Below are 11967 nucleotides of genomic sequence, written 5' to 3' on the forward strand. Positions count from 1 at the left end.
GATCTAGTTTACCCACTCGCGGTTTTCATGTTTTTAACTAGGTCGAAGGAGAAGGAGCGAGCAGGTGAAAAAGTCAGATAGAGTTCATTCGAATTTCTTCCTTTGAAATGGTTTTTTTTTTTTTTTTGACTTGAAATGTGTTCTTTTTTGGGGGATTTCAAATCGTATCAGCTTCCCCTCAAGCGTCCCTTTTGTGTTTTCATCACTCAGTTTGCTGCCTGCCACAGTTCCTTCTGCCTGTCTCTTATCCTGTCATCCTGTGAACAAATCTGTCAGACCACAGAGAGAACAACTGTTTCAGTCAAAGAAGAGTTGTACCATTTTGCAAGTATTTTACTGATTTATTTCATTTTTTGTGTGTCAGTTAAGGTCAGGACTGTGGGATGTTTTGTGCATTACAGTGTAGAAAAATGTTTCTTTACAGCAAAATACAAAAACCTCTCTAGTGTACTGTGGTTGTTGTCTGAGCTCGCTTCTCTTTACTTCTGGTTCTGGGACTTTATTAAAGAAATACCTTTTCTTCACTGCCTTTAAAGCTATTATTAAAGTTTTTACATTTTTCTCTTTTTTTTTTTTTGCTCCTCTTGATCATGGCATGTTTTGACCATGGGTATTGTTACTTCAAGTGATTGGAACACGATGTTCCTTCTTGCTCTTTTATCTCACATTCAGGCATTGTCTGAACCCATTGCTTAATTTGGTTTTAAACATTTTACTTCGATCATGGGGCTGCACACCCTGGTGTGGTGCCCCTGTTGTGCCAAGTCTCTGTACCAAGCTGAGCCACAGGGAGGCTCAGATTTTCAGGAGCACTCAAGGCTGTCTTTGATCACACATTCAAGTCCTTTTCCTTTTTTTTTCCTGTTGAAGTACATTCAGTCAAGAGCAGTCACCCTTTGAAAGTAAGCTTGCACTTTCAGCTTGATCACATAAATGCTGCAGTATTAGTTATGACCAAAGAATTACTTATATTGTCGGTCTCTTTATGCTTCTGAGTATCCGTTTGTGTTTGCGATCCTTATTTAGACAGATTTAGACAGCTTTATGCTCCCACAGGGCTTGAAGTGCCAGTAATGTGAAAATTATTAATTCTTTGTGTAGCAGCTTTGAATTAAACTTGGTAGACTAAAGGTAAACATTGAAATGACTAAATCATTATTAAAAAGATGAAAACAATCCTTTGAAGGAAGATTTCATCTTAAAATATTGCAAGATCTATTTCGATTCTCAGCATTTTACAATAAAGGTATTAAATAGAGCCTAGATTTGTGTATCACATATGCGCATACGTATTTTTTCTTATTATTTGAGATTTGATTTCTTCTCTCCTGTCATTCTTCTTCTAACCCTCAGGGTCTGTCCACTGTGTCAGGGGTCTCCTATAAAGAGGAACATCCAGGCTCCCTGGAGCAGTCTCAGTCCTTCACTGATATTCCCACGATGCATGCCAAAGCTGAGTCCAAGAAGAGAAGGGCCCCAGCACCACCTGCTGTCCCAGTACCCAGCCAAGGAAACACAAGCTTTAAGAGCAATCAGGTGAAGAGATAAAAACGCAGACACTGTGCAGTGCTCAGACTTGGAATCATTAGCGAGACGAAGCATGGCACTTGTTGAACACCTGTTGGTGTAGATGCACACTGATTTTTTTTTTCTTAACATTTGTCATTAAAAACATTAGTGCTCTGATATTGTACAGAACATCAGAGGGGTGATTGTTCTTTGTACATATGCAAAACAACTCTTCCAAACGTCCGTCCTTTTACAATGTACTGTAGATCTGCACAGATCTTCATCCATGCATCCATGTTCAAATCCTGACCAGTCCTTCTGAAAGTTTGAGTGAAAAAAAATATATATTTTGACAGGAAGCATTTGTGGAAATCCTTTGTGTTCAAATATATTATACAAAACATTGTCAGGCATTAAAACAAAAAGGAAAAAAAAATTAACTGTTTTAAAGCGTCAACCTTGATGTAAGCAAAAAACAGCTTTATCCCTCTTTTTTCCATGTGGGTGACGTGATTAGAATTAATCATCTCCACTGTGTCCTCTACAAAGTGGCGTTGTGGTGGAAAATTTTGTTTAGCAACTAATATACATCCTCACTTCATTTGATTACAGGGTTCTGTGAATTTGGAGGAGTCTGTATTCATAAGTGTTACTGAGGAGAAATATTATTCCCATGTTAACATGGACAATTGTGCTATTCTCTCTGGCTTAATTAAAGCACACAAACAAACAAGAGTACAAAGAAGCAGAAGTTGTTTCTGAGAAAGTATCACCGACTCCAAACAGCTGACTGTGATGTAATGTAGGTTCAAGCCAGAGAGATAAAAAAAAAAAAACACAAGAGCAAGACAAGAGCATTTTTTTTTTTTTTACAAATTTACCAGGAACTATTTTTAGAGAAACAAGCTCACAGCATGACGTATCCTCTCCCATTCTAAAAAGCGAACATAAAGTTATTTTTCACATATCCTTCTTTAGTTTCACACCAAACTCAACTGCAGTGTGTGGTTATGTGATCAACAAATTTGACGTGCAAGATGTAGTAATGCAGGGGTGCCCAAAGTCGGTCCTCGAGGGCCGGCATCCTGCACGTTTTAATTCTCTCCCTGGTGGTAGTAACAACCTTTTCAGCTTGTCAATGTTCCTCTGAGGCATTCTAACGAGCCATCATTTGATCCAGGTGCGTTAAACTGTAGTAATGGATACCGACATCACAACGCAGGCATTGGGAATAATGAGATTTTTTTTACAGAGCTTTATAAGGCCATTGTAGTGGAAGTAATGAAGGCAGGTCAAAGAAGAAGAAAAAAACATCAGCCTTAATGACAGAATTATGAGGGTTAGAATCTCAGTTGTCCAATTAACTGGCAGTTTTGGTTGTGGCATCACGTCACCTTTGGGAATTTGTTTTTCTTTCTCACTTTGTTGAGATGATGTGGATGTAACAGGAGCATTTGTTCTTTGTACTATTTTAAGTGGCAACTGGAAATATAATGTCTTGTAAATGTATTTATAGTTGTTGAATATTTAACCCATTGTCTCATACCTCAAGACTATAGAGTGTATGATTGATCAGCACAAAGTAGCACAAACAGATTTTATGTATGTAGGTTTTGGCCATTTTGTGCCCCAATGTCATCAAATATGGAAAGTGTAAGGGGTGTGAATACTTTTGCAAGGCACTACAGGAATGGTAAATTGGTCTTAAATTGTTTTTTTTTACTCACACTAACTGTTATTGCCAATGCAATAGTTTACCTATGTACTCAAAACAACTATAGGATTTTATAATTTTGTTCCAGTATGGGATCATGCTATTTTAATACATATTTTTATTGCTTTTTGCTTGTATTTACCAGCAGGGCCAAAACTTGTTGGTGCTATGTGAATGAAACTTAACACTGATAATACACTTTTTAGTGTATTTGTTACTAAATAATAAATGTTTAATATTCAAATCCCCATTTTTTCCCTTGCACTGCAACTCCAAAGACACTTGGTGTAATTGTTTTTGCTACTTTTAGGAATTATAAATTTGACTTGCTCAGACAGAGATTTGATATTTATCCTTGCACCTGTCAGACTGAGGGTTATGGCTGACACCAGATCGAAATTACAACAACACCTCAGGGACGCTGCTAAACAGAGCAGGAGCTGGAAAGGCTAGCTGACAACCCGATGACTGGTCTAATAATAGATGTCTCCATCTTGCTGTTGTCCACCGTTACTATGTCTGTGAACTGTGTCATATGTATTTATACGGGTCCTCTTGTTGCAAGAGTGCTGTCACTGTAGCGCTGGTGGCATCTCATGTTTCTTGTCTGAGGATTTCTGGTGTTAAAGTGTAACAAGGACAAGCTGTTGATGGCTTAGCTGGTCTTATCAACAATTCGCCACCTGTACACTGTGTTTTTTTGAAGTGTATGCAAATCGCTGCATCAGAATAGTACATTGACATTAGATGCTGAGATGATGTGAGCTTGTAAACTCTAAATCAGCAGGAATATATCTTGGGACAGTACTGAAATATGAGATGCTCAAAGATCACAGCTGTGCCTGACCTGTAAATTTTTTATCCGTGCTGTTAAAAAGGATTTGAACTCGTGCCAGTTAAGGTTGCCAGAGCAGCCAGGTCTGATCAAGAACTCTTCTAAAGGGCATTGGCATTAAAGAGCCCTGCATGACTTAATACTGTCAAACAACTGAACGTGTCGAATCCAATCGCTTCACAGTGAACAGTTGCGCTTTTTCATTTGCTTGAAACGTAGCAATGTATTTGCTGCAGGCGGTTGAAGAAATTTGATATTCTGTGGAGGAGAACTTGAACTTATAAAACTGGCACGATTTTGAGTGCACTCATTAAGCGTGTCAAACTTTTGCAATTGTGGAGGCTTTTTTTTAATGTATTTTTGTCTTTTTTTTTATCACCCTGCATTGTATCCAAGAACCTCTATCTTTGCCTTTATACCAGCAAAAATACAGTTATAAACATATCCGTGAGTGTTCTGGGAGAGACGGGCATATTGGGAACATAATAGCAGGTCATCTGAGGACAGCTATTTATTATGACTGTCCTCATTACGAAGGTCCCTCTGATCAAAGGAAGCTTATATGGTCAACTAATTTGATGTGCAAGATGTAGTAATGGATACTGACATCACAAAACAGGCAATGGGAATAATGAGATTGCTATAACAAAGCTTTATAAAGCCAATACAATGGAGATAATGAAGGCAGGTCAAAGAAGAAGAAGAAGAAGAAAAAAAAAACAGCCTTAATGACAGAATTATGAGGGTTAGAACCTTTTTATTCCTGATTTTAGTGGAGATTTCAAGGCAAGTGGGTATTTACAAACTATTACAAATGATCAGTCTTGAACATATGGAGGTTTTGTTACACAGAGCACTCTGCACAGACCGTATTTTATGCACTTTCTGTTTCTTTACTTTAGTAGCTGAAATATTAAGGCATACATTACATTATTTGTACTTAATGCATCAAGCTACAGTAGATAAAGTTGCCCAAACTACTACTTTAACTTGAATAACAGTCCATTGCTGTACAGCATGCAGTGTGGATGGCTGCCTGTGGGACCGCTCTCACCTTACGCGAGAAGGACACGGCAGGGTAAAAGTTCAAAACAGGCTAAGTAGCATTACAGAGCTGGAGTAAAGGAGTGTTAAAGCCAGCAGGGGGACCTTGCAACCTCATTATGTTATGTATGTAAATTGTATTTCAAATTCAATGTCGATTTTTTTTCCTTCCTGTCGCTGTTGTTGTGCTCCAACTCTTTCCCTTTCAGCATTGGAGTCATGCAGCTACTGTTACAGAACCTTCTGGCTGTATTCTCAGAAGTTGCTTTTCTTATGAAACCCAGACAGAAGTATGGAGGAAAAGAAAAAAAGAGCCAGAAATGATGATGGGGCGTTGAGAAAGTCAAATCGAATACAGATCAAGTTGCAATTTAGGCAAGCTACTCGTATTATAGGATTACATATCTAAAATATCTCAGTATTTACTTTGGAGTTAAAACATTTTTAATAGACGTAGTGTTGATAATTAACATTTTTCATTTAAAAAAAAACGTGTAATTTTAAAGTTGTTTCTGGAAATCCTCCATTTCCCAGCCTCAAAGCAAATCCAGTTAAAAACGTTAAAATATAAGCTAGACTTTCTTATCTGATAATTTGTGTGTTTTAAAGAACAGAGGATTAGTTGACATTTTTTCTCATTTATATTTCAGTTTTGTCCGAAAAGAGATTTTCAGTTTTTGCTTCTTGGATTATTGCTTACAAATGTGGGTTTTTCCATAACCCACACTGCATTTACATTGAATAAACACAATTTTATTGTTTTTAGTCTTTGTCTTTAATGTGCATCATTCATATGATTGATTACACGCTTTAATTAAAATGTCCAGTGTCCACTCTCCTACCTGCCAGAGCGATCAGGGGACTGTGATGCCATACATGCATCTGTGCTGATGTCTGTTCGAGTTTACAGACCCTGACATGCCATAATATCGAATGATGTATTTCGTTACATGAACCTTAAAGGTTGTTCAGTTAACTGGCAGTCATGGTTGCGGCATGTCAGCTGTGGAAATTTGTTTTCCAGTTGCTTCCCAGTTTGCTCGGTAGAATTTATGGATGGTGTGGTTGTAGCAGGACCATTTGTTCACTGTACTTTTAATATAATGTCTATATGTATTTATGATCATTTTATAACCAGCTTTTGAACTTTTGTTTCCAAGTTAAAGGACTTAATATCTATTAAGTCATTTTATGAAGGACTTAAAGATTGCAAAGTGATGCAATCTCTCACTTTGCAAACTACAGATTGAAGAGGGGAAAATAATCAACTCAAATTTTGATACGATCTAACATGCAGCTTTGTTTCGGTCAGATAATGAACAGACATCTGCTGTTGGATCCCTGTAAAGTACCGTGTAGTAAATTCATGGATCTTTCAGCCTTGCAACATGCTTTGTTTGCTTCAGCTTAAATTGAAACAACAGGGTATAAATTGAATGTGAATCTGTACACTGTGACTCAAGGAGAGTATCCTGGGCTCTCAGGATGCGTGATATCAATCTTCAACATTGGTTTTGAAGCATGTAGATGGGATGTTTACCCACCTGCCTCATAGCTAAAGTATCTCTCCAAATATGTTTCAGGAACAAAACATTTTTTTCATGAATCAGTTGGAAGCACTAGAAAAGAAGTTCACTGGTGCCAAAACCAACAGGCAGCACTTCCTCTGCACGTTCTTATCCATATCCGTCCTTATTTTATAGCCCTTGTTTTGGTTGGATAGTGCTACAGCTGAAAACAGCAGGTGCTCTGGGTCCTGTAGATCCATCTGTATTTTACATTCTCCAGTAGGTTTCTTTAGGTTACAGTTTGTCTCTGTGTACCGATGTACAGTACAGTGACATGCAAAAATATTTAAATCCCAGAATTTTTTGACATTTTGTAACAGAAAAATCCCAAACTTTGCTGCCAGCAGAAAGTAGAGCATGACTGTGAACTGGAATAAAAGATGCAAGATTTTCAAACATCTTGAGTAAACATCATCTCAGAGCACTGTTGACTGTCTTCTGAAAATTGAAAGCAAACCTGTGAAGACGTGGCTTTCCATGCTAGCAAGCTAGCAAAGAGGGCATCAATCCGAGCTAATGCTAAATATGGAGTGGCTGTTGAGATCCACTTCTCAGGTGGATGACTCTCTGGACCTGACAACTTTATTTGTTTGAAAGTTAAAGAAAAATGGCCTTATAAAAGAGTGATAAGAAAAAAGCTGTCAGCTTTTGAAGTTTAAAAGCTGACTTTTAATGGTTGTCACTAATACGTTCTTGGGAAGGGGACATGGATGCAAGTTACGGTGATCTGACCAGATTAGACCAAAGCTGAACTGTAGACATACAGTACAGCCAGGGCTACAATAAAATGGTTTAGATCGAAGAATGTTCATTTGTTAGAACGGCCTAGTCAATGTTCATGTGCAAATCTAGTAGAAACATGGTGCAACAGGATTTACAGTTAGTATTGAAGTGAAAAGTCATAGAAAACAAGGAATCTGAACATAAGTGCAAAGTTGTTGGTTTTTTTTTGTAATAAAATGTGAAAACCATGTGGTGTCAGCAAGAGTAGGAGCTCCTTAAAGAGACAGAGGCCAGATTTGAGAAGTCACTTTTTTTTTTTTTTTAAGTTTGATGTAAACGGCATTTTTACAATGACTTAAGGTAACTTAGTTACTTGAATATTCTATAAAATGACACTATTCTTCAAGAGGAATGAGTTCAGCCATAAAATAAGTCTATTTTCAGTCAAAGGTCTGATGGTACATTTTCTTTTTGTTTTTATACATTAGTTGTGTAAAATAATGGCATAAAAATAATGGCACCCATATGCCATTATTTTAGTGTCAATGTGAGAAATATCTGATCTTTCAAGAAACCACCTCGACACTGCAACAGGTGAATGAGGAGAGTTTTTTTGGGGGGGCTTTGTGTGTTACCATCCGCCGAACCCTCTTGTTGTGCTCGGTTATTGCGAAGCCGAATTCTGTAATGCGATGGAAAAAGAAGTCTAGGGTTCATTACAAGAAAACAATATGCGCTTTCTTTTCTTGTGCATAGTCCTTGACGGTTGAGAGAGGACGAGGAAGGGGCCAGGATTAGGGGAACCTGGCCCCTCCTGTGTAGGACACGTTTGGACGTGAGGCTGTCCAAACATGTTATGTATGAAGTCATTCAGAGAAGATTGGACAAATGAATGGAAACACGTGAATGTTTGTGTCAGGTTCAAAGCAACTTAGGCTTTGTTTTTCATGTGAGCATTGCTGGGGTTGTAGCTATGATTTAAAGTTTGTCTAAATTAGAATTTTTTATTTTTTTTTGTAAACAATGTTTTTGTATTGGAGGAGTTGACTATATCGGACTTTTCAATAAATGACAAAGATATTTAAACTTTGTGTTTTTACAGATTTGGTTACTTTTAAATTAAATTACTACTTCAATCGCCTCTCTGCTGTAATTTCATCCAGTCTGCAAATAAATGTAATTATCTTTCCTTGCTGATGAAAGGAAAGGGGTAAGAAAAAACTTGAAATATCAGTGGGATAGCAGAACAGGTTGGACAACAATGAAACTGGGTCAGCCGTGCGTCTCCTGATCCATTTCTGCACCCTTCGCCCCCACCCTCGTCCCTCATTGACATACATTGTTGAAACCTTTTTACGTGAAACCTCTTTCATCTTACACTCACAACCCTACATCTTCATCATGACAGTGACACTGAAACGCACAACAGCTGTCTTCCAGCCTGCTGCTTTGAGGGTGTTTATGACATTGGAGTCCGGCGTGTTTGGCTGCTATTTTTACCTTTGACATGTACATGCGTTTGCACAAACTCGTGCAGTTGTGAGTAAGCTCCTGCATGTAGACAAGCCCGAGCACACACAAATAAAATGTTTAATGGATGGGCATACTCTAGTTTGCATTCCACATTAGTGCTGTAATGTTGCTCTGTTAAAAAGACCCTTATCTGCAACTGACGAATAGTAGCTTGGCCAGGTTTAAGCATCTATTTGCGTGGCCCTGCATGGTCAGTATGCTCAATCATTAGGCCCTTATTCTCACAAGTTATAAAGTGGAACAAGTAAAAGACAAACCAGTCTGTTCTGGTTCATTTTGTCTTTCTGTGTATTTTTCCTGACTTGAACAGCTGTGATTAGTGTGCTTGAATCGTGTCACATTCACAGTGGCTTACAAACATATTGGTACCGCCTGAAAATGCTCTCATTTTTTCATTTTTAAATCAAACCTCAATGTATTTTTTAAGGGGAACCCTATGTGATGGACCAACACAAAGTAGTGCACAAATTTGAAGTGGAAGAAAAAGTCTACATTGGTGTCTTTTTTATTTTCAAATAAAAATCTGAATAGTGTAATGTGGATATACATTTAGGCCTAGAAAAATCCAGAGCAAAAGCTTTCTGTCAAAAATCCATGACTCAGTTAATGGAATAAATTGTTTAGTAAAGCAGTGTAAACTTTTCCGAAGTGCTGTAAACTTACTCTGTAGTCTTTTTATTTAGACACTAAATAAACAAGGAACGTCTCTTATCTTCTGTTGGGCTTTTTTTTAAATCAAAAAATCTAATTCAAAAGCCAAAGGAATACAAATTGCTGGTATTTCCATGTCTTGACATAGTGTCTGTATTTTCTCTTATCTTTTCTTTACATTAATATAAAGATTGTTATCCTTTAGTTTGTCACTGATTAGGTTTCTCTTTGAAGCATCATAGTTCTGCATGTTTGTTGTTTTCTTTAGTTTATTTTTAACTGAAACTAAACAGAGCATCTTTGTGGTGAAGTCTGTTTAAGATCAAAAATAAAAATCTGTAAATGCTGATCTTAGCAACTAAACCTTTAGCACATGAAAATGACTTGGAACTCGCAGTGAATTCTTTTGAGGCTAAAGATTGCCTTGTAAATGTGGTTTAATATAGCTTGAAGCCTTATCTCTGATTCCCTACTCATAAGTGCATGCTGCATTCCCAGTCATGGCGCCATAAGCTCAAGAGAGCAACGCGCATTTAATGCTGCTTAACAATCCTATCTATGCTGTTCAGCTCAAGCCAAGAGTATCATTATGATTAGAAATGAGTGGGTATCCAACTGCTTGTCAGGTGGACCCCATGAAGTACTCCTTTCATGACATTGGCTTCACTGCAGTCCTGTATTTTTATTCTGTTGAGAAAACAATCACCCAAACTCGTATACATGCATAAATACACTCATGTACACACAGACGGACACGCACACAAACAACACATGGGCCTTCTCACGTATGCACATCCATCTCCCAAGGCAAGTCAATCGTCCATTGCAGCTGAACTTTGGCCCATTTCCATGTATATATGAATACTGGGGTGGGAGAAAAACAGGAGAGCCTTGAAGAAAAGGACAGCTAGTTGGAACGGGGCGGGGGGGACATTCAGGTTTCTATAGAATGCCATGCACCGGGTTCACTGAGTTCATGTGTGAACCCTGTGTGCCTGCAGAAAGACAAGGTGGCCTGATCTCTTTCATGCCCTGCTGAATGATGCAACCCTGTGTGCAACTCTGGGCATGTTGTCTGTTGAGTTTCAGAGAGAACAAAAAAAGAAGGCAAGAGCCACTTGGAAATTTAAAATCTATTCTGCTATACCTTGTCTTATCACAATAATAATGCATTTTTTACCACTGACCTCGTGAAGAAAGTGAATGGCTTTGTCTCCCTGTAGAGAAAATTAGTTCATTTGTAACTTATTTTGTTAGACTCAGAACTTTTGTCTTGCTCACTTTCTGTTTTTATCCACTCACTTCTTTTCCACTTGCTTTTACATAGAATAAATCTGGTTTAGCTTATTCTTTCAGAATGCTAACTTTGCTAAAAACTCATTAGTGTAGCTTAAAAGGAAACTGTTTGTTGGCTGTATTATCATTTTAAACTCAGGACTACTGGTGTATGACATGCAGTGAATTCGGATAATTGTCACTTGAATAAAAGAAAACGTACATTTCTAATTTTTAAATAACATTTTTTTAATAAGATAGAGCTTAAGAAATATCAGAGTTAAAAGTTCATACTGGTGTTCTGTTACAATACCACCGCATCATTTTAAATTAATTGCTGGGAGACCTTAAATGTCTTCGATTGAAGAGGAATGTTGACACACTAATGGCTAAAAGACTCAGACCTCTGCCAGCACTCCACTCAATTTGATTACTTGGCTGTAAAATTGTTTCAGTCCTGACAGGCTGGATTTACTAAATGATTAATGCTTAAACCAGACACATACACAGTGACTTGCAAAACTATTAATTTATCCAGAAATTTATTTTCTACATTTTTCAATTACAGTGACAGAACTTGATGCTTGAAGTATTTTACTGGAATTTTATGTTGGGTGTAGCAATTTAGTGTTTTTACAAAATTCAGTGCAACCACCTACCTGCAGGGCGAATACATAAGCAGAGTCCTGTTGTGTGTAAATTAAATACACCTCCCCTTGAAAGACCTTTGAGGTTTGTTGGAGAACAGTGGTAAGGAAACGTAAATCACAAGGACAGGTAGGTAGGAATCAGAGAAGCAACCAAATAGGGTATTGTAACTCTGGAGGAGCTGTGGAGTTCCACAGTCCAGAGCAGGGAAACTATCGACAGGAAGACTCTTAGTTACTGTGTGGACACCAAATATGTGTCCAATTTTACCAAAATAAAGTGGTGTGTATGCTGTTGTGCTCCGTTGATGCCAAAATCTACTATTTTTTGGAGTGGATCTCTTTTCTGTTCCCTCCTTTCAAGAGCAGAGGGGCCTAATTTACAGATGCAAGACCAATTTACACATGTAGACTCACAGTAAAGGCAGAATTCACACCAAATGAAACCCATTGTTGAAAAGATGCCAT

The 11967-nt window shown here is 37.8% G+C and overlaps 1 protein-coding gene across 8 annotated transcripts in view; it reads left to right on the forward strand.

The window, feature by feature from the left end:
* The window catches only part of cobl (cordon-bleu WH2 repeat protein), a 53947-nt gene that overhangs the window by 23385 nt on the left and 18595 nt on the right, over positions 1-11967 (forward strand). For all 8 annotated transcript variants that reach the window (XM_008432151.3, XM_008432149.3, XM_008432147.3 and 5 more), the window contains one exon: positions 1354-1536. In XM_008432151.3, coding sequence (XP_008430373.1) covers positions 1354-1536 — 183 coding nt within the window. The remainder of the gene's footprint in view (positions 1-1353; positions 1537-11967) is intronic.

The sequence above is a fragment of the Poecilia reticulata genome, chromosome 16, assembly GCF_904066995.2.
Source record: "Poecilia reticulata chromosome 16, P_reticulata-male-v2, whole genome shotgun sequence".
In the NCBI taxonomy this organism is placed as follows: domain Eukaryota; kingdom Metazoa; phylum Chordata; class Actinopteri; order Cyprinodontiformes; family Poeciliidae; genus Poecilia; species Poecilia reticulata.